Source organism: Ptychodera flava, chromosome 2 (assembly GCF_041260155.1).
Source record: "Ptychodera flava strain L36383 chromosome 2, AS_Pfla_20210202, whole genome shotgun sequence".
Classification (NCBI taxonomy): Eukaryota; Metazoa; Hemichordata; class Enteropneusta; family Ptychoderidae; genus Ptychodera; species Ptychodera flava.
In genome coordinates, this window is record NC_091929.1 from 43,674,688 (window position 1) to 43,695,429 (window position 20,742).

General features: G+C 39.0%; 1 protein-coding gene across 1 annotated transcript in view; it reads left to right on the forward strand.

The window, feature by feature from the left end:
* Positions 1-20,742, forward strand: part of LOC139121675 (von Willebrand factor D and EGF domain-containing protein-like) — a 56,665-nt gene that overhangs the window by 12,867 nt on the left and 23,056 nt on the right. The window contains exons 2-9 of the mRNA XM_070686759.1: positions 533-934; positions 2,260-2,322; positions 4,193-4,482; positions 4,910-4,996; positions 6,417-6,764; positions 7,915-7,988; positions 13,207-13,291; positions 13,618-13,821. Coding sequence (XP_070542860.1) covers positions 533-934; positions 2,260-2,322; positions 4,193-4,482; positions 4,910-4,996; positions 6,417-6,764; positions 7,915-7,988; positions 13,207-13,291; positions 13,618-13,821 — 1,553 coding nt within the window. The remainder of the gene's footprint in view (positions 1-532; positions 935-2,259; positions 2,323-4,192; positions 4,483-4,909; positions 4,997-6,416; positions 6,765-7,914; positions 7,989-13,206; positions 13,292-13,617; positions 13,822-20,742) is intronic.

The window sequence follows — 20,742 nt, forward strand, 5'->3', positions numbered from 1 at the left end:
CCAAACTTTAAATGAAGGTAAACATTACCGCTATTGTACTTCAAGCAGTTGATATAATTATTTATTATAGTGAAATGTGATCTTTTTTTCATAGAATAACTTGAAACCTCGCATAAAAGTGATTAATAATAATAGTTAAAGATATTATTTGAAGCTCAAAGATCAGATGAGAAAATGTATGTCAATGAAGGTATTATTAATATGCACTGTGACACACAGGGGGAGAGTCATGGGGCTTTTTGGGCATGGAAATGTTTTGTTTTCTTGCAAACACTTTTGAAGATTCACTATAGTTTTTCGCGTAGAGTCATCTTGAAGAACACCGGTCTTAGCCACTGTATGTTTGTCCAGTCCCTAATTCTTTGAAATATCATACCGTCATAGCACCGACTGATAAACAAAAGTACAAAAATGATTTGAACAAGCTACTGTTATAGAAAATATAATGACACTGCAACTATGTAAGAGCCAAATACCAGGAATCTATAGAATGGTTTGTGATTAATTAGGTCCAGTCTCTATTCTATTTCAGCAACTATTCCAACGTCAGCCATTGCAGATCCTTGTTATTCTCACATCGAAATAGACGAACCTGAACGAAGTGTCAATTACATGGTGGACCAGTCTTTACCAGCTGTAACGTATCTTTGTGATGATAATCTCCTGGGTTACCAGTGGTACAGATTCGTCAGCGGCGCCGGTGGTCAGATGTCAACACGCGACGATCTACCCCAGTACGCATGCGGCACCAGGTACCCCCTGTATATGGTAGGAGATCATCCGACAGAGATCAATGAGACCATACTCACATCTGCATGTAATTCCCGATTCAACGATCCGTGTTTTGATGAATATGACATCGAAGTGAAGAAGTGTGATGGTTACTTTGTTTACAGATTGGAGAGTGTAAATTGTCCCAGTGCATACTGTGCAGGTAAGAATAATGTTGACGCCGCTCACCTTAACACTATTATAACAGGGTAGGTTTGTATGTGCAAAAAACAGCGGAGTATCCCATTTTTTTTGTTTAGTCAGTCAAAACTATTGCATGATCAAGCCACTTTTACCTAAATCATATTGTATGTCAGTTTAGCATTTCAAAACATGTAAACCCTTTCATCATATCAAGGCTTTCCAATTTAAGGTGTTGGGCATCGTCAGAACAATCTTTACACTTGTGTCAAGGTATTCGATATTGACAAGTTCCAGCTCGTTCGTGTCTTCTTCTTATAATTTTATTGCTGAAAATATCATATGTGTTGAGGATAGAACTGGAAAAAGGCCCAAGGCCTTTATGATGGTACCTGATACCTTTGTAACTAGATACAGGCCTGCAATGGAACGCTGTGATCGGTAATTTCCACCTGCCGATTTTTTTTACAAATTATCAAATGAAGTTGCACACATCGTTAGTGGGGGGAGGGGCGTTTAGAACAGTAACAGAAGTCTAAACAGTGGTTAATGTCTGTAAATTGTATATGGCAAGTTGTAATTATTAAAATAATGTGTTATATTGCAAATCTATAGTGCTGAACGAAATTGTTTTATCAATGTACATTATTCTTATGTGAATTTTGAAGCACAAGCTCATTGCATTGCAATGTTTTGACACTGGCGCAAAGCTTATGAAATTTCCAACAATTGTCTCTATTTGTAAACATGGACTTGTGTTCCGCTCCATCACTTCTTTGAATCGTCATTTCTGAATTGTTATCGTTGAACATTTCTGTGGAAAGCAAAAGACACAAGTGCAATCCGCACAAAAAACTATGTCTGTGCGTGCTACAGATGTTGTGACATTTAATTTGCAGGTATCAGGAACTTTGGTAGTGATCATCAATTATATTTTCTTCGACAAAATAAGTGCAACCAAGGTTCCCTTCTTTATACGATGGGTTGCAAAACTGATCATACGAAACCTAAGCAGAAATTATGATTATTCAAGATATTAAATACAAATTAAACGAGTAATAACAATACCATTACCAAATGTTTAAAAACCTCATCTTGGTTTTCCGTGTGATGATGATATTTGCAACACTTTAGGGTTTTATATCCGTACGAATATGACTTAATCATACAAGGAGATTGACCATTAAGACAGAAGTCTCACATATCAACTTTAAACACACTTTGGTTCACACCGCACTCTAACGGGTAACACTTGAATAGTTCTTTACACGTATATATGTTTGTGAAATCGAATGCTTACGTTACCTCAAATCAGGGCATTAGCTTTTCCCATGTCCTATATTTAAGGTACCGAGGTGAGATGCCCAGAAGGACAAAATTCACCAACGGGATTTACTCCTGGGTGCAACGGTAAGTACATAAATTATTTACAAGTACGGCGTATGATTGATACTTTTTGAATAAAAAGAGGCCTAACATAACATTCACACTTTGGTTTGATCCCTATGTTTGTCGTATAATGTCAGAAGCAAGTCTCTGCGACATCAACAAATTAAACTTTGAAACTTCTCTCCCGAATTCAGACTGTTTCATTCTTTCAATATCACCGAATCCCTGAGAAAAAAAAAACCAAAGTAATAAGATACTTTTAAACAAACAAGAGAATATTTACATCAAAATACTATTTCGTACACAAAACAAGAAACAACTTTTCGACATGGAAGATTTCGCAGATGATATCTTCGACAAAACTTACAATATTAATGAAAACATAGATTGTTTATATTGTTCTTTACCATCGTTATTAATTATTTGAAAGATTTGAGCGCGCATTGTTCGGCATGTACTGTCATATGCATGTACACCATATAATGGTTGACCTGCAAAAAAGAAAACAACACTCTACTAAATCAACCCTGGGATGTGACGAAAATAGCAAATGCGAATTCAATGACATTATCGTACATTAAACCTGATTGCAACCAGATATGAACTGAAAATGCTCACGTGCTTCAGTATATATTGCAGAGCTATTGCTATTGTGAGCTAATGTCTTGGAACCATGTCGCTATATATATTGTCATAATTGTTAAGTTGATTTATGTTTGACGCCCAGTAAATCCACTAGAAAATTTTCAGTATTTTTACAACAGATAAACTTGACCTATCACTGACCTCTGCATACCTAAATAATTGACTGACTGGTTATATGCAAAGGACTTGTGTTACAGATGTTGAATTTTGACAGAATTCATCAAGTTATGAAAATTACTGCTGATGACTTGACAATTATTGCATACTTTTTTACTGTTATGAAGTTGTGTAAGAGAATTGTACCTTGGCCTGTCTCCGTCAGTGACTGCACGAAATTTGCAAAGAGATGTTATGCAACGTCTGCAGACTTAGTCATGATAATCATTGCAGTAAACAGTAAAACAAACCGAGAATTGTCTATTCAAACCAACACTCAGTTGAGTATAACGGAGTGGGACTGTTGTTGAAGTACTGCCATTGAACCATAGTAAAGGGACTGTGATTGAACAGACAAGATGTGTACTAGATAACTGCTAGAATATCATCTCTGAGGACAATCTATTGTGTTTCTGGATATTCTAGCAATAAACTCTGTGTGAGGCGTGTAACATCTACAGCTATGCAGTATATTGGTATGACCGCCGAAAAGTTAGTGGTCAAGATGGACCCCCAAATGCAAATGAACCCCTAATTACCTTGACAATGTTGAGTGCTTCACGCGACAACTAGATATTTATGAAATTAAAATCTGCGGCAGGTTTCACAAAATATGGTGCCATAATTTTAGAGTTATATGACTAGTTAAATATGCAAATGAACCCTTAATTAACTTCACACTAGTAAATTCTTCAAAGCACAGTCAGATATTGGTCAGATCAATATCTGCAACAGATTACATGACATTTGGTGCAGTTATTTCGATGTTTTATAACTAATTACAAAACTTCATTAAATATGCGAATGAGCTGTCTATTATCTTGACACTGTCTAATGCTTCGCAGTACGATTAGATATCTATCAGATTAATATTTGTAGCAGGTATCATCAAATTCGGTGAAGGATTTTAGGAGATATTACTAACAAAAGTTCGTAAAATATGAAAATTGACATGATTGTCATCAGTGAAAAGTTTCATGAAATATTTTGCATTGTTTCTTGATGTATGTGGATACTGTCTTTACTGTCTCCATAGGAAACCATTACATGAAAAAGGTGACATGCATAAAATAGAGTGTCTCCTTTGCAGACGAATATCCAAGAATCAATGATGGACCAGACGTCAACATCAGTATTGAATCTAAGGACTATGGCGGTGTCTTTGGGGAACAAATGACTCCAGTCTTAAGTTGTAGCTTCAAAAGTGACAGTAACAACGACCAATCACGATTTAATGTCAGTTGGTATGTTGACAACAATTTTGTTTTGCTGGAGACCCTGGATACCACCGACGGTAACGATGAAATATACACATCTAGAATGGACCAATTCACACACCCTTTCGCGAATAATGAGGGTCTCTACTCTCTTGGGCAGAATGTGAGTGTGAAGTTTTAATGACGACTAAATAACTCTTATTGTCTTGTGAGAACTTTTGTGATGGAGGTAGCATTGTTGAATGTCGTGCTATCGTCTTCGTTCATTCACTGACTTGCAAGACAGTGTCATGAAATTGTATTTTTTATATAAAGATGCACGAAATTTGACTTATTGTAAAAAAAAATTTCTAATTGCGTTGTAATGCATAACTCGCAAAGTGTGCCATCACATCTTAAACATGTCAAAGAAAACTGAAAATGAAGATGTTGAATTATCTACTGCCAGTTTAACTCCCATATATGAAGATTTCACAGAATGTTATAAATGAATGTTGTTAATTATGCACATTAAGGATTTGCAGTTTTCCAGAATAACATGTGTTCCTAATCACATTCGATATTCAAAGCCTAAATTGTGTTTTATTCAGATACGGTGTTCCGTGACTACATATTTTCTCTACGCGGAAGTGATAAGTCCTGAAAAAAATAGCGCTAACTTCTTTGCAGGAATAACGGTATGTAAAACCTAATTAGTTTGGAGATTTTAGTTTCATTGAACAATTTTCTGCCATACATTATTCATATTGCCCAATCTTGAAATATCGTATTTTAAGTGAACATATTATACCAGATATAAACTAAAAATGCCCAATTGTTTAAGTGTATGTTGCAGGTCACTGTAAATTGAAACTTGCGCCATAAGCTTGCAACTTCATTGTTATGATCAACATCACGAACGAAATTCACTTTGGAATCATTCTGCAAATTATACAGTATATATTATGTAATTAGCTAAAATGGAAATACTAAATTTCTTTGACTGCTGTCATTTTATTGCCACTTTACTTTGCACGTGTAATTAGACATAACTATGGTCAATTTATTAAAACTTTATATGCCAAACGCAAATGTAAAACCTATTATGCAAATTATAAATAAACTGACATTACTATTATGTGACTTAAAATTGCCATTTCCTGACAGAATCTATATTTTAGTTTTAATTTTAATCCTTACAGTCCTTTAAGAGGTGTTCGCTAACAGAAGGACACACGGACAGACAGACATCCAGACATCAATTTTAGGTAGCGTGTAAGTACACGCAAGCTAAAATGAAAATGAACATAGAACATCACGACGTGTAATTATAGACTCGTAAAGGGCCTTATGCGAGCATGTTGCTCATAGATGTGAGCCACATATCATTTGTATCCGAAAAATTGTCCGTAGGAAATGTTGTCATATAGATATATACATGTAAAATTATTGCTTGCGATGTTTATTGTGGAGATAACTAGTAAATATACTCGACTATGAAAAGGATCCACCTGTACACTTCCCAAAGTCAGGAATCCAGAGAATATTATGTATTCCATGTAAAATATATTTCAGATTTGTGATGTCATGATTCAATCTCAAATAGAAACATTTCAAAAGATTTTGATTTTACTACACCACGAACATTTCTTGTGTTTCATTGTACGTTGACTACACGACGATACTAGATAGCATGAAACAAATGTTTAAGGTTGAACGCACCTTCAAATTTTATCAATTTTCTTCTTACCTACCTCTTGTTGGGGTTCATTTTGAAGCTCTCGGCGAAAAAAAAGTTTTCATGGTCTTAGTTTTTCGAAAATCGAAAATTTTATTTTTTCCCATGAAGTTAACACAGGGATGGCGGTCATTTATGATTTCAAATATCGAGAAATCGCAAGTTATTTGTCTCTCTAGTACAAAAGTTTGCACGGTGACTAGTACAAAAGTTTGCACGGTGACCGCTGATTTTTGTTTCTTGCTCGGTAAGAGAATGGTTGAAAGTTTCACTGAGGAAAGTTTTAGCAAGATTTTAAGGCATTCACTTTCGAGGTGCATATTACCTTAATGAAGATTGTTCCTCGGTTCAAATACCTTATGGTCTGTTTTCATTTTTAGGTTCATAACAGGACTGTGTATATTGATGAGAATGCCGATGATCCAGTGCCTATAGAGTTTTCATCTTCGGTGCCAATTGAGTGTGATAAAACGGTTCAGTCGGAAAATTGTATATTTGAAGTGGGTTTGCAGGTGGACAAGACCGTAAGACGCAAAGTAAAGACTGGCATCAAACATTGCAATATTACGTTGGGAATAGATTACGAGATAGATTCAATCTTTTCCCTTGAGGTAGTGTCACAACCTACAGAGCCCAATGATGATAGCGACCAGTATGTTCTCGAATTTTCTGCCAATAAGAACAGCGCTCCTTCATACTTTCGCGACTATAGACCCGAACACGTTGTGGTAAGTATAATTGATAAGTTAAATGTGAACAAAAGACAAATTTACCCGAATGACATGGTTTTGAAAGTGGAAAAGGAACTAATGCAATACATTTGCAGTTATATCTAAAAGGAACGCAGGTGCGTGACAGAATTGTGATTATCAAAACAGTAATCTAATGATAATTTCGAAAAGGTAATCGCAGAGACTGTGGCTAAGTTGTTTGGATATACGGTACATATTCATTTGCTTACAACTTTGATACTTGTAACTTGTAAAATCACATTTTTGTATGTGTGTGTGTATGTATGTATGTATGTATGTATGTATGTATGTATGTATGTATGTATGTATGTATGTATGTATGTATGTATGTATGTATGTATGTATGTATGTATGTATGTATGTATGTATGTATGTATGTATGTATGTATGTATGTATGTATGTATGTAGTATGTATGTATGTATGTATGTATGTATGTATGTATGTATGTATGTATGTATGTATGTATGTGTATGTATGTGTGTGTGTGTGTATGTATGTATGTTGTATGTATGTATGTATGTATGTATGTATGTATGTATGTATGTATGTATGTATGTATGTATGTATGTATGTAGTATGTATGTATGTATGTATGTATGTATGTATGTATGTATGTATGTATGTATGTATGTATGTATGTAGGTACGTATGTATGTAGGTAGGTAGGTAGGTAGGTAGGTAGGTAGGTAGGTAGGTAGGTAGGTAGGTATGCATGTATGCACGCACGCACGCATGTATGTATGTATGTATCAATGTATGTATCAATGTATCTATCTCCATCTATGCATGCCTACCTGCTTGTCTATCTGTCTGTCTGCCTGTCTCTCTGTTTGTCTGTCTTCATGCATGCATGCATGCATGCATGCATGCATATATGTATGCTTATCTATTTGTATGTACGTAAAATGTTGAAATAACGTCAACAACGATAATCTTTGTTCGCATGTTCGTCTTGAACAGTGGACATTACCATGAGTAATTCAATCTTAACTTGATCATAAATGGATCTTGTAAAGAAAGGAAAATTCGGGGGAACAGTCTGAGGTGATGTCACTCGTAATAGAGTGTAAAATTGATGTTATCGGTCAGAAAAAATGTATCTTTTGCGTTTTCTTCAATCTCAGGTTCACAGGAAAGGAAAGAAATCTAGCATCTGCAGCAGCACAGGTGATCCCCATTACACAACATTTGATGGCTCGTAAGTAAGGCTTTCTGTTTTGTTATTGATATCGTACCTCCTCATAAGATATTTAAGCAATTGTGTACCCCCTCCCGGCCTCTAGTGGACTTTGCATGACATAAGAGGCGAATTCGAGTACATAAGGAATAGTCAGGTGGCCTATTACTAAAAACAACAAGATCATTACACCTATGACAAAAGAGCCAAATTTGCAGCAGAGGTTCGCACATATGCGTATATCAATTAATTAAGCCCGTTTTCAACATTTTATTACCTTAACTGAAATAAACTCTCACAATTACTATCAAAAATATAGACTGTGCAACATAATCATTATGATGGCGTCATAAAACCAAAACGGCAACCGAAAATTTGAAAATGGCTGATTGAGAAGTTCACTGTGCTTTGTACAATAGCCAATGTCAGTTACAAAATGATTACATCAGGAACTTTACCTATAAAAGCCGGTTATCGTAAAGCTATGCAAATGTTAAAAGGTCACGCGACCGATCGGGCGGGCCGTGTTGTATCCTAGAATCCCATAATTTTTCAATATTTCAGGCTTTAATCGTCATTTAATCTTACATGTGATGTCTGTGAATATATAGCGACTAAACTTGAGGTGAAAATAAACTGAAAAAAAATGTTCGTGTTTTTGCTGGAGAACGCAATATGTTTCAAAATGTGTTCTCTGTACGACCATTTGACCCCTCTTTGCATATGTCATGGAAGTGCCCATAATGATTATTCAAATTTATCAGACGGTCAAAGCGATGCTAAGAGAATTCAACAACTCCCGCCCAGTGTATGCAAATGGCTGCGTCATCAGTAATCCCCCTATTGTGCAACCGCGGTCCAGTAACTTCCCGTTTAGAGGTAATGTACAATTTGTATTTATATTCCATTAACTCAAAATAAAAGTAACAAAACTTAGCCAATAAGCTCAACATAAGTTACAAACTGTATGAGATCATTGATTATTAACCAATGGTCTTTTGGAAAAAATTGAATCGATATTAAGGAAATGAACGCAACACCACACACCGGTTCTACCTTTTAAAGTGATACTGTATAGTGAGTAGATGAATGTGGTTTCGTGATAACGGGACACACAGCGAGCAACCAACGAATCGATAGTGCTTTGACCATCGTGATTAAACTTGGTCCCCGAAAAAAGGTTATATGTTTGTGATTTCTCTCTAACTGTGTTTCGGGTCATAGTTGGGTCACTAAATTCCTCAGTCATTCAAATTGTTTGTTATTCACAAATGTATAGTTTGATGGTAGCCATTGTTCATCGAAGAGATATACTAAAATCGTTATAATCCGTGACAAATTGAGTCCACCCCGTCTGATGTTGTGATTCTTGATAATTCTAAAACACTTGTTTTGAAATTTTCGATTTGAAATTTGAAATTCTATGATCGAAGTCGTGACAATATCCCAGTCCTCAAACGTTCACAGTGAATAAAATAGAAGGCAGGTGTAAGACATCCTTCTTTTTATATATATCAATACAACGGCACTTTATCAAATATGTCAAAACGTCATTTTAGCGTGACCAATAACGTCCAGGTGATGTGTCATCTTTCAGCTGTTCTGGGCTATCATCGTGCCAACTATATCATTGGGCATATTGCTTTTATTCCTACTGGCCTATACAAATTAATATTCAATAATGTCAACTCTTAATCGGTTCTTGCATGTGAGTTTGAACCAAAGCGCCCTCTATCGTTAGTTTGATGGAAATGGGGCAGAATACATGGCCATCATGTTGCAAAAAAGGCTTTGCTACAGCGGCCACTTGTTGTACACAAGGGCGTTACATTTAATCTTTCATTTTTCACATGTTACTCCTATAATCGGGTCACTGGTATAATATTTATTTAAATTATTTAATGAATGTCACATTATGACCATCAAGATTTTAAACACCTAAAATGTAATCTGGCTTATTCACAGATGTCTCTTCCTTTATCGATGGGCTTTAATGTTATTTGGCTTTTTGACAGATTGTTCAGAGACAACCAAACATTAAAAATGAAGTCTATTTTTTTCGTCACTGCTAAAACACAAGCTAGAAACGGATCCATGCTCTTTTTTCAGTTTGTGATTCATGGTATGAACAAGACGATACATGTGTGTCTCACAGCCAGCCATGGGACAAAAATCAAATGTAGGGCCATGTACTTGCAACTTATTTTACACATGAAATGTACCGAGGAAGCAGAAACCCGATCATTTAATGAGAACGACTTACTTTTTCACCAAACAATACGGACAGTGAAACAGTAGAGCAAGCTATACAGCATGAAAATGAAACATGCTGTCACAGTGCTGTATGCGTACAGAGAATCTAAGTTCGATCCACACTGCCTAGAGCATCAAATGGAATTGTCTGCCTATAATTTTGGTGTGCTTGGAGCTAATGACTTCGCCTAAAAATATCGGTAACCCAAAAATTTTGTTGAGGCACTATGTCCCTGTCTTTCAAAGTATTATTTTGCCTTCAATTTCTCCAGAAGGAGTCTCACACATCTCTTCAATCGTCCACAGCAAGCTTGATAAGGTCACCATGCTGAATTCCTTATATAGTCAAGACCCCCTATCTTGATTGCAGCTGATCTTATCGAAAGCTACCTAGCTTGTCTAAACAGTGGTATGGCAAGTTGCTTTTGCTATTGAGGAGAAAAGAGTTCTCTCAGATATTTACTGTTTTCAACCTATTTTTTGCAATTTTAATTGAAAAGAATCAGTCATTGGGGCGAAAATTACAAAAATGAAGAGAACTTTACAGCAGTAATGAAAACATACCAAGTTAAATGTGTACATTAGACTATTGTCTTCAAACACTTTTTGTTTTGGAGTCGTAAGTGTAATGATAATCCTATTTATTTCTTTATACGTATGTATTGCGGTAACTGGGAAAAAATTACCATACAAGATGCAAGCATATTAAGTAAATTTTATTATGGTAATGTACTTTTTTACAATTAAAAACTGCAAATGCCACCGATTTGCAACAAACCATCATAGGAGGGTCTTCCAATTATACTTTTCAGGCACTGTTACCCATGAGTGTTCTTTCCTAGATTCTATATTTTCTTTGTTTTTATTTCAGAAATCTTTGTATGATTCTACTTGATATATTATTACTCGAATTCAGTCAGAGTATGCATTGAATTTACGTTCACTGTGGTCCAACGACTCCCCATTTTGTATAATAGCATCCCAACTTTTCGCCACACATACGTGGAGTACGCGTACACAGAGTCAATCAACCTTCCGCACAATGTTGAAAATTTTACCGAATTGCCTCGCTGCACAGCTTAATATGATGAAAGAGTAGTAGATTTTATTTCCCTGATATGTTGCCATTTCTTTTATAATATTTTGGCAAGAATTTCACGAAGGAATTCCAAAATTCCTAAGCGATATTAGTTACATCCAAATTAGGTGGCAACACAGCTAACAGCACAAACGATCTTAACTCACCATTTCATAAAAATAAGAGGGAAACTAAAAAAAAGATAAAGTTTTAGTTAACCCTCATGAGATGTGTAATCTCAAATTTTGTAAAAAATAACGGCAAAATTGAAAAGTTAAACCAACGGGTTTTTCAGTTGTATTTTTCATTTTATGACGTGGCGAATAAGCTCGATTTCCCATAGAAAACAATGGCGTCTACTGTACCTAACAGATTGCACTCTTCTCACAGGTTCAAATTTTTCAATTCTGAACCAATTACGGTGAAAATTAGCACGGTGATTCTTTGAATGACATACAAAATTCGTATGGTTTTAGATTTTTGAATTTCTTGACGAAACATTTTATTTGCATTGTATTTATTCCGATCGCTGAAATATATTCCTGTCCTAAATAGAATGGTGACATGACGGCCTTTACATGTGCAGAATAGGGTCTTAAATAGATGCATTTTAATCAGTAAGCGTCTCGTATTATCACATGTAATCACTTTCTAGAGCGCCAGTCTTTGAACCCTTGCCATTTTAGAATGAGGATAGATCATGCAAAATAAAAAAATATTTTTTTCTGCATATACTCTTCTTTCAAGTGAAATATTACATTTTAGCAAATATTGTCAAGTTTTTGACCTAAATTAATTTGTATCATTAATAGCAAAATTGAGGTTTTTTAAACCAAATATACATCCCCTTAATCCTTCGAGCAAACTATTGCTACGGCACTAAACTTAGATTCTCTGCCTTTTGAAATTATATTTTACAAGGGGGTTTTCTTTTCATCTTAGATGAGAAATATTCCTTTGAAAAAAAAAGCTGTTGGCAACATGCAGCTCCAGCTTAAGAGTGGTTGATAGAACGGTGGAGCTTTGAGCTTGAAAGAGGATTTTATTAGATTTATTAGCTCATAATATTCCTCTAATCAGTGAACTTCATATGAACATACACACTTGCCTTCAGGGATAGGCATCAATGCACAGGAAACCGTGCCAGTTCTTGTACATTTGAGCCAGAAATGGAATTACAAGAAAAAGTAACTAATTCTACAAAGAAAGTCAGAAGACAAAAATAGAAAAGCTAGCAAGTAAGGGAGAAAAGTGGGATATATGAAAGAGACCATTCAAGGAAAACTAAGAGTTGTCAGAAATATTCCGCACTCTGCAGATAATGGTGGATGGGTGTGGGGGTGGGGGGTGGGGGGGTAGGTAGGTAGGTAGGCAGGCAGGCAGGCAGGTAGGTAGGTAGGTATAGGTAGGTATAGGTAGGTAGTTAGGTAGTTAGGTAGGTAGGTAGGTAGGTGCGCATGCAGATGTATGTCCGTCCACATGGGAAAATTTTTTTGGGAACTTTGCTTCGTTCACCAGTACCTTTGCCTAGCACTACACCAACAGCCATAAGATACGCGAAATGGAAAGCCTATGCTATATCAGCTTTCACGTTCTGCTGATGTGCAGCATGCTCCGGCGATTGTCACTATTCACAGCAACTTAGGGGGTATTTTTTTGTATTATTTAATTACAATGGTAAGACTCAGCCAACAAATTTGACATCAGCTTTAGAGACGCTGCACATCAGCCCTTCAAGTTCGCTGATTGAATTCGGGTGACATTGCTGCACAAAAATGGCTAATTGGTTTAAAACCTACTACAAACATTTCTGATTAGCAATCCCTAAAATTGATCTTTCAAATGTTGTTGTTCCTTACCATACGCAATCATTTATTGTTTTATCGTTACGTGTGCTGTTCATTTCAGGAGATATGATTGGTACGGAACAGGTGATTATGTCATGGTTAGGGAAAAAGTAGGCAAAAGTCGAAGTAAATTCAGCAATTTTGAGGTAAGTTCATCGTTATTCTTGCTTATTGTAACATGTATTTCCATTGTTGGATTACCTGAATATGTTAACATTTTAATGAGGATGTAAAATTATGATTTTGAACGTCAGGGTAATGATAAGCCAAGGTAACCATGAAAGAGCACCACATTTAGGGAAAGTAAAAAAATGTCGTATATACTGCCGCTGGGCATAATAAGTTATAAACATTCTATGTAAAGCATCAAATTATATTCTTCTAAATACGTTGTAAGCGATTTAATCACAAGTCTAACAGCTGTCGCATCGACTGGTTTAAGAAAAGAATGGAAAATTTTATTATGGTGTAGGTTCACGTTCGCCTGAAGCACTGCACAGAAAATGCATGGAACCCATCTTGTAACTGTGCAGTCGCTGTCAGAGAAGGAAATGACGTAGCTATTGCCGATGGATGCAATTTGAACCATGGTTTTACAATTGCAAGGATAACAAATCCAGATGATTGTGATCCAGGTTTCGTTGCCTCTACATCACCGGATGGAAGAGAATTTCGGGTAAGACAGTGTGATAATTTATTTCTACAGGGAAGATCGTCTAAGTTTAAAAGTTGCCAATGTATTACAGTAGCATGCAAACTGTTGATTTTGGCGCACTCCTCCTCTCTAAGCCTCCATTTCACTCAGGAGGTTCACAACACGAAACCATGCAATTTGCCAAAACAAGTAACTCTTGCCAATAAAATGGAGGTCCATAGGTCCATTTCACCCAGGAGGGCTAACCAAATGCCATGGTGAGACCCAACACGCAAAATCCTTTTAGACATAGGTGGTAATGTGTAAATTGATATAAAGTCGCCATGAGAGTCACCAAAGAACACATGCCAGTGGCTTAAGTTGATCTCGACAGAGCTCTGCGGTCGCAAGTGCATGGGGATTACTGCAGCATTCACAACTTTAAGGACAAGAGGTGTGGGTACAAAAATGTGTTTATGATGCTTCTGCACTGAAAGCAGAGCGACCTTCCAAGGAAACAGCAGAAAGGGAATAAAACACTTTTTAATCTAATAGCACATCATGCACACATCATGCAGTCAAGAACTACCTGCAGAGCTGCTGGCAGATGGATGTTGTCGAAAGGCATTGACTCTGAGCTGACTCACCGAGCCTCCTCTGATGGTATACGACCCCAGATCAGCCAGAGACTCACCAAAGAGGTTCATGACCTTGGAACTTGGAGTTCGAGTTTGCGCTGAGGGTCCACCTCAGGCTAGACACACAAGATGGTAACCCAGATCACTCAGAGCCCGAGTTCTGCAATAGCCAAGAGGTACTCCTACAGGCCAGGGAGATTGAGAAGGCGCTAGACTTTGTCTTCCCCACTCTCCTGGGGACATTGAAAAAGTGGACACATAGTTGCTCAGGCTTGGTGGTTGATAGAGTGACCACCCTCTGGCAATACAAGCCTCTTAGAGATGGCTCTTTCTTTCCACTACCAACAGCTCTCATAAACAAGAAGGCAATCATTAACATGAAAAACAAAGATGACAACTGCCTCTGCTGGATGCTCCACTCAGCTTTATTTCCTGTAGAGAAGGATCCTCAAAGGCCCACCAAATACCCCATAAAGGACGGGGATTGGCTGGACATGGCCTTCAGAGGGGTTGATGCCCCACCCCTTCTCCCAGATAGGTTACGTGGAGAGACAGGGAGGCCTGGCCATAAATGTCTTTGGCTGAGAGAAGGGCATTGTCGTTCCCTTCCACATCAGCATGCAGCCAAGGGAAATGACCCAGATCAATGTTATGTTGATTGAGGCAGCTGGGAAATTCAACTACATGTGGGTTAAAGACCTCAAACGGCTCTTAAATAACCAGTAAAAGCACACCAATCACAAACACTTCTGTGTATACTGCCTCCACGGCTACACTGAGAAGAATCTGCTGGGGCCCATTAGCCCAAGTTCCAGGGAATAGGGAAGATGGCCGTGAGGGTTGAAAATGCCAGAACAGGGCAAAAACAAGCTCGCCTTTCAGAACCATCACAAGAAGTTCCCTGCCGCCTTTGTGATCTACACTGACTTCAAGGCCCTGATCACTAAGGTGGAAGGCCCCGCGTGCAACCCAAAGTCCAGTAACATCCAGGTGACCCAGTATCATGAGCCATGCCTTCTGCTTCATTGTCGTGCACTGTGATGACGTTACGACCCCTCCTGTGCGGTACAGAGGGCCCAACCTGGCAGAGTATTTCATCAGCGATGTACAAGCAGAGAAGTACCAGATCAAGGAAATCCTGGCCACCCCCAAAGACTTGCTGATGACCGTAGAGGGCAGCAAGGCCCATTGCTCTGACATGGCCTGCCATATATGCGAGAAGCCTCTCACCAGACACTCTGCGACCACTGCCACATCATGGGGCAGTACTGCAGGGTGGCCTACAACATTTGCAATTTCAAACTGTGGCTGATCCCCAAAATCACAGCCATACCGGTCGTCTTCCACAACCTGCTGTGCTATGACTTCCATCTCCTGATGCACGCCATCTCGAAAGTACAGGGCAGGATAACCTGCATCCCAAATAACACAAAAAATATATCTCCTTCTCATTTGGGTACCTCTGGTTCCCTTTAGACAAGCTTGTGGCGGTCAACCAGCCCGAGGCCTTCTACATAACAGTGAAGTATGAGCCTTGCAAAGGGCGTAGCACCCTCTTGTGCTGCAAAGGTGTCTACCCTACGAGTATATGGACAACTTAGAGTGCTCTATTGACCCACAAAAAGAGGCCTTCAAAAGCAAGCTCTCTGGCTCAGGCATCGAAGAGAGTGACTACGCCCATGCAAAAGAAGTCTGGGAGACATTTGGCTGCCACACCCTCGGGGACTACCATGACCGTTACAACTGCACAGACGTCCCCTCCTGGCAGATGTGTTTGAGATCTTCCAAAAGACTAGCCTGCACTAGTTTGACCTTGACCCAGCCCACTTCTACACTAGCCCCAGTCCCTCCTGGGAAGTGCTTCTGAAAAAGACAGGGGTCGTGTTAGATCTGCTAATTGACTACGACCAACACCTCTTTGTCTCGATGGTGACAAAAACATATGCAAGGGCCAACAACCCTGCAGTGGATGGAGAGCAATGCCCAGCCATGCGCTACAGCTACATCTTCTACCTTGATGCCAACAACCTCTATGGCTGGGCGATGAGCTAGTCGCTGTCCACCTACCCAGAGGGTGCTCCTGAAAGCAACATTCTCGAGGTAGACCTTGAGTACCTTGTCGAGCTGCACCAGGCTCACAATAATTACCTTCTGGCCCAGGAGCACATGTTGGTTCAGAAAGAGTAGTTGCAGTACACCATCAAGGGCTCTTCAGAGGAAGGCGAGTGCCCCTGAGTTTGAAAAGCTGGTCCCCAACCTCTGCAGCAACAAGCTCTACATCCTCCACTACCACAGCCTGCAGCTGTATCTCTCCCAGAAGCTGCGGCTGAAGAAGATCCACTGTGGCCTGAAGTTGGCACAGAGCCCCTGGATGGAGCCCTACATCTGGCTTAACACAGAGATTCAGAAGCGGGTGGCCACCACCTTTGAAAAGGATCTTTACAAGCTGATGAACAACTCTGTCTTCAGAAAAACCATGGAGAACCTCAGTAAGCAGGCAGAGGTGCAGCCTGTGCGAGCACATAAGGAGGGCAAGTTTTGGCACCTGTTGGTTAGCTCTGCTAAAATGCGGGCCAACATCTTTGATGATGATCTCAGAGCAGTCCAGCTCGACAAGTGCTGGCTTGTTCTCATCCGCTCCAAGTATCTGGGCATGAGAATCCTGGACCTCTCGAAGCTCGACATGGTATGACTTCTTCTACAACCAGATGAAAGCCCAATACGGTGAGGGGCAGTAGCTTCTGTGGAGGTGTGGGGATCTCCATGGGTCTTCGGGCAGAGGGCTACACGAAGCTGAGCATGCTTTGACTATTTTATCTGTCTAACAATTGCTGGCATCTCACAGAATCGTCTGCGCAAGTTTCTTGCTCGTGAGAGAAAAAGAAATATTGCAAGTCAAGCAGGAAGTTGGCTGCAGGTCAGCAGCAAGTGGCCTTAAGACACAGCAAATGTCTTCAAAGACAACAAGCCAATCGCCGTCTCACACATAACTGACTGCAAGTGTCTTGCGCTCGAGAGACATAGACGAATACGGCAAGTTAAGCAGCAAGTGACTTCAACTCACATACAACCTACTGCAAGTGTCTTGCCTTTGAGAGACATAGAGAAATGTGGCTAGTCCAACATAAAGTAAGCAGAAAGCCCAGCAGCAAGTGACTTGCCCCTATCTGTGTCGATTGAATTTCTCCAACGCCCTGTTGTACCTTCCTCTCTCTGCTTCAAGTTTGAGGACTCTGTTCAAGGCGTGTTTACAAGGGTTGGTGATCTCTGTCTTCAGCATTTTTTCCACACTCATTAAGTAGACAATAGTCAGCCCTGCAAGCAAAGCCTCTCCGAACAAAATGGTAACAAGGGTTTTGGTGTCCATCACACCATAAATATCAAAATATAAAATATGAAGGGCGACTTCCATAAATTATTCCATTTTGTAAAGAAAATACTGTGGAGAAGGAGTAGGATGAGGAGAAGGAGGCCATCTTTTGCCTGCTGCCTCTGCCACGGCTAGCGGGCAGTTGGAGGACAAGTGTGCTTACGTTTTGAAGAGTACAAGCCTAGGGCTGTCAAAGGCAAACTAATGATCTTCGGGGATTTTGACAATCATGTTGATGACCCTCGTGATCGTGATGCCCTGAAATTTGTTGGCTGTCAGAACTCGTTTGGACTAGAACAACATGTCCGTTTTCCAACCATGACAAAAGACACACATTGAACCTCGTCATCACCAGATCATCGGACACTTTTATTTCAACAATCACAAACGACTGGCTGCTACCCTCAGATCACGCATCTCTCCACTTCAACATCATGTCTACGATTATGCATACATCAAGAAGACTTTGCAATGTGAATGTAGACAACCTTAAGGAAATGCCGTCTTTATTATTTATACTGCCTTCAGATGATGAGAGTGCTACTCGTATGGCTGGAAATTACAAGTATTTACTACCTGCTGCGATCGACAAACGTGCTCCTCCTGTCACCAAAGTTTTTACCAACAAGCAATGAGCCCCTTGGTACACTGTTGAGCTAATGGATGAACAGAAGAAATTACGCTGGTGAGAAAGAAAATTGACAATAATAGGACTTGTCGTATATAAGGACATCTTCTAAGCTGTTCATTCTACATACTCTTGTAAATTACATGAGATGCACGCTACTTTACTGAATGCTCCTTAACATTGAAATTTGTGAGTTGCCTAATATTTTTGCAAAGTTTTTACAGTCTCAGATCGCAGGAATACGTCATGGTTTACAATCAGTCACCCTTCTGAGTTTTGCAATTTAAATCACTGTCTTAGCTCTTTTACACCTGTGTCTGTTTATTTTGTATCAAAACTCATTAACATCTTGCTTCCCAAGTCTTGTTGGGGCTGACCAACTGCCAACCGGTTTATTGAAATCATGCTGTGAACAGGTGGTCCCAGCTATAACTCAAATTATCAATGTCTCTTCTTTCTGGAGAGTTCCCAAAGTCTTGTTAATCTGCCATTGTTCGTCCTCTTCTCAAGAAATCTAACTTGGACTCCAACGTTCTAAAAAACTATTGCCCCACGTTCTAAAAAACTATTGCCCCATGCATGTCGAATTTGCCTTTCCTTTCAAAGCTTATTGAGCACCACATTGTTTTCTGTCAATTAAATGCGTATTTGTGCCATCCCAATATTGTTTGCAAAATGTCAATCAGCATATTGAACAGGCTATTGTACAGAAACTGCACTTCCTAGAGAGTCCAGAATGATATTTCTATGTGCATTTGATAGACACAAAGATGTAATATTTATTTTACTCGAGTTATTTGCTGCCTTCAACATGATTTATCATATATTTTATTACACAGGCTATGTTACAGATTTGGTATCACAGGGACAGTGTTGGATTGGTTTAAATCTTATCTGCGGGGCGAACAAAGTCTATGCGTATTAGATCAGTTGTGTCTCTTAGGCACAATCTCTCGATTGTGGTGTGACTCAAGATTCCGTTCTTGGACCAATTGTATTCAATCTGTACACAGCACCTTAGAGGATATCATTTCTAAGCATAAGTTAGATTACATGATGTATGCCGATGACACACAATCGTGTATCACTTACGAGGCAGATCGAGTTTCGGCAACTTCAATTGAGCTATGTGTTCATGAAATCAGGGGAGGCTATTGACAAAGGTTGAGACGACCCAAACTAGCCAAAATTAGCCAAACCACCATAAACCACCATAAACGACCCATATCATCAAGTAAACGACCTAAAATAAGCACAGGGATGAAATATGTCTCAGATTTCTGGAGAAACCGCCCCAAAAACGGCGAAAACCAGCCGGCATTTTCGATCATTGCAAATTCCTATACATGCCATCAACGAGTTAAGGGGTTCGGTTTGTTTCTTCAATAGAGGGCGCTGTGCAAGATTGTTACTGCTTTTACAACGTAAAGTGTAGCACAGGGAATTTCCCCGTTGTCGTGTTTAGTGGCTTACCAAGGAATGAGATCAAAGTTTTTAGTTTATTACATTTTTACAGCTCATTCACATTTTTTTTGATACCAACATTAATTTATTTGAATAAATTCTACAAACCAAATATTAAGATAACATGTGCCGTGGCCCTGGTTCCATACATGTACATACACATACCTGCATATATGTGCATGCATGCATGCATGCACACAAACATATATATGCGTGCATGCAGGTTACCATGGAAAGTTGAAGATCTAGTTCTAGTTGAAGATCTAGTTGAAGTCTGGAGACCACATGTTTTCGAAAATTCGTCAATTATGCCCCACTAGCACTGCACTGCACAAAGTTTGAAAAAGCGCCCTCCTTCGGTGAGCCCAGTTACGATGCTGAAGTTATTTTCGTTTTCAGTTGTGTCATCGAAATGAGCCCCACAACTTGGTAATTGATAGTACCAACAACATGGCTGCCCGCAATTCTGTCGACGGTTTCTCCAGAAGGTGGAGTTTTATTGTATCCCTGAATACCTAGAATGTTTGTTTTAGGTCGTTTACTTGATGATATGGGTCGTTTTTGGTGGTTTATGCTGGTTTGGCTAATTTTGGCTAGTTTGGGTCGTCTCAACCTTTGTCAATAGCCAATCAGGGGATGGATGCGAGACAATATGCTCGCTCTAAATGATGGTAAAACTGAAGTCATTCATTTTTCTTCTAAATTTACAGGCGTTGGCCAAGTTCCTTGTTGTGATATAAGAAAAGGCCTTGTTCATTGTTCACTTATCTGACACTGTTCGCAATCTTGGTGTCACGATGGACTATACTGGCAGTATGTCAGAACACGTTGTCAATGTTTGTAAATCGACCTCTCATGCTCTT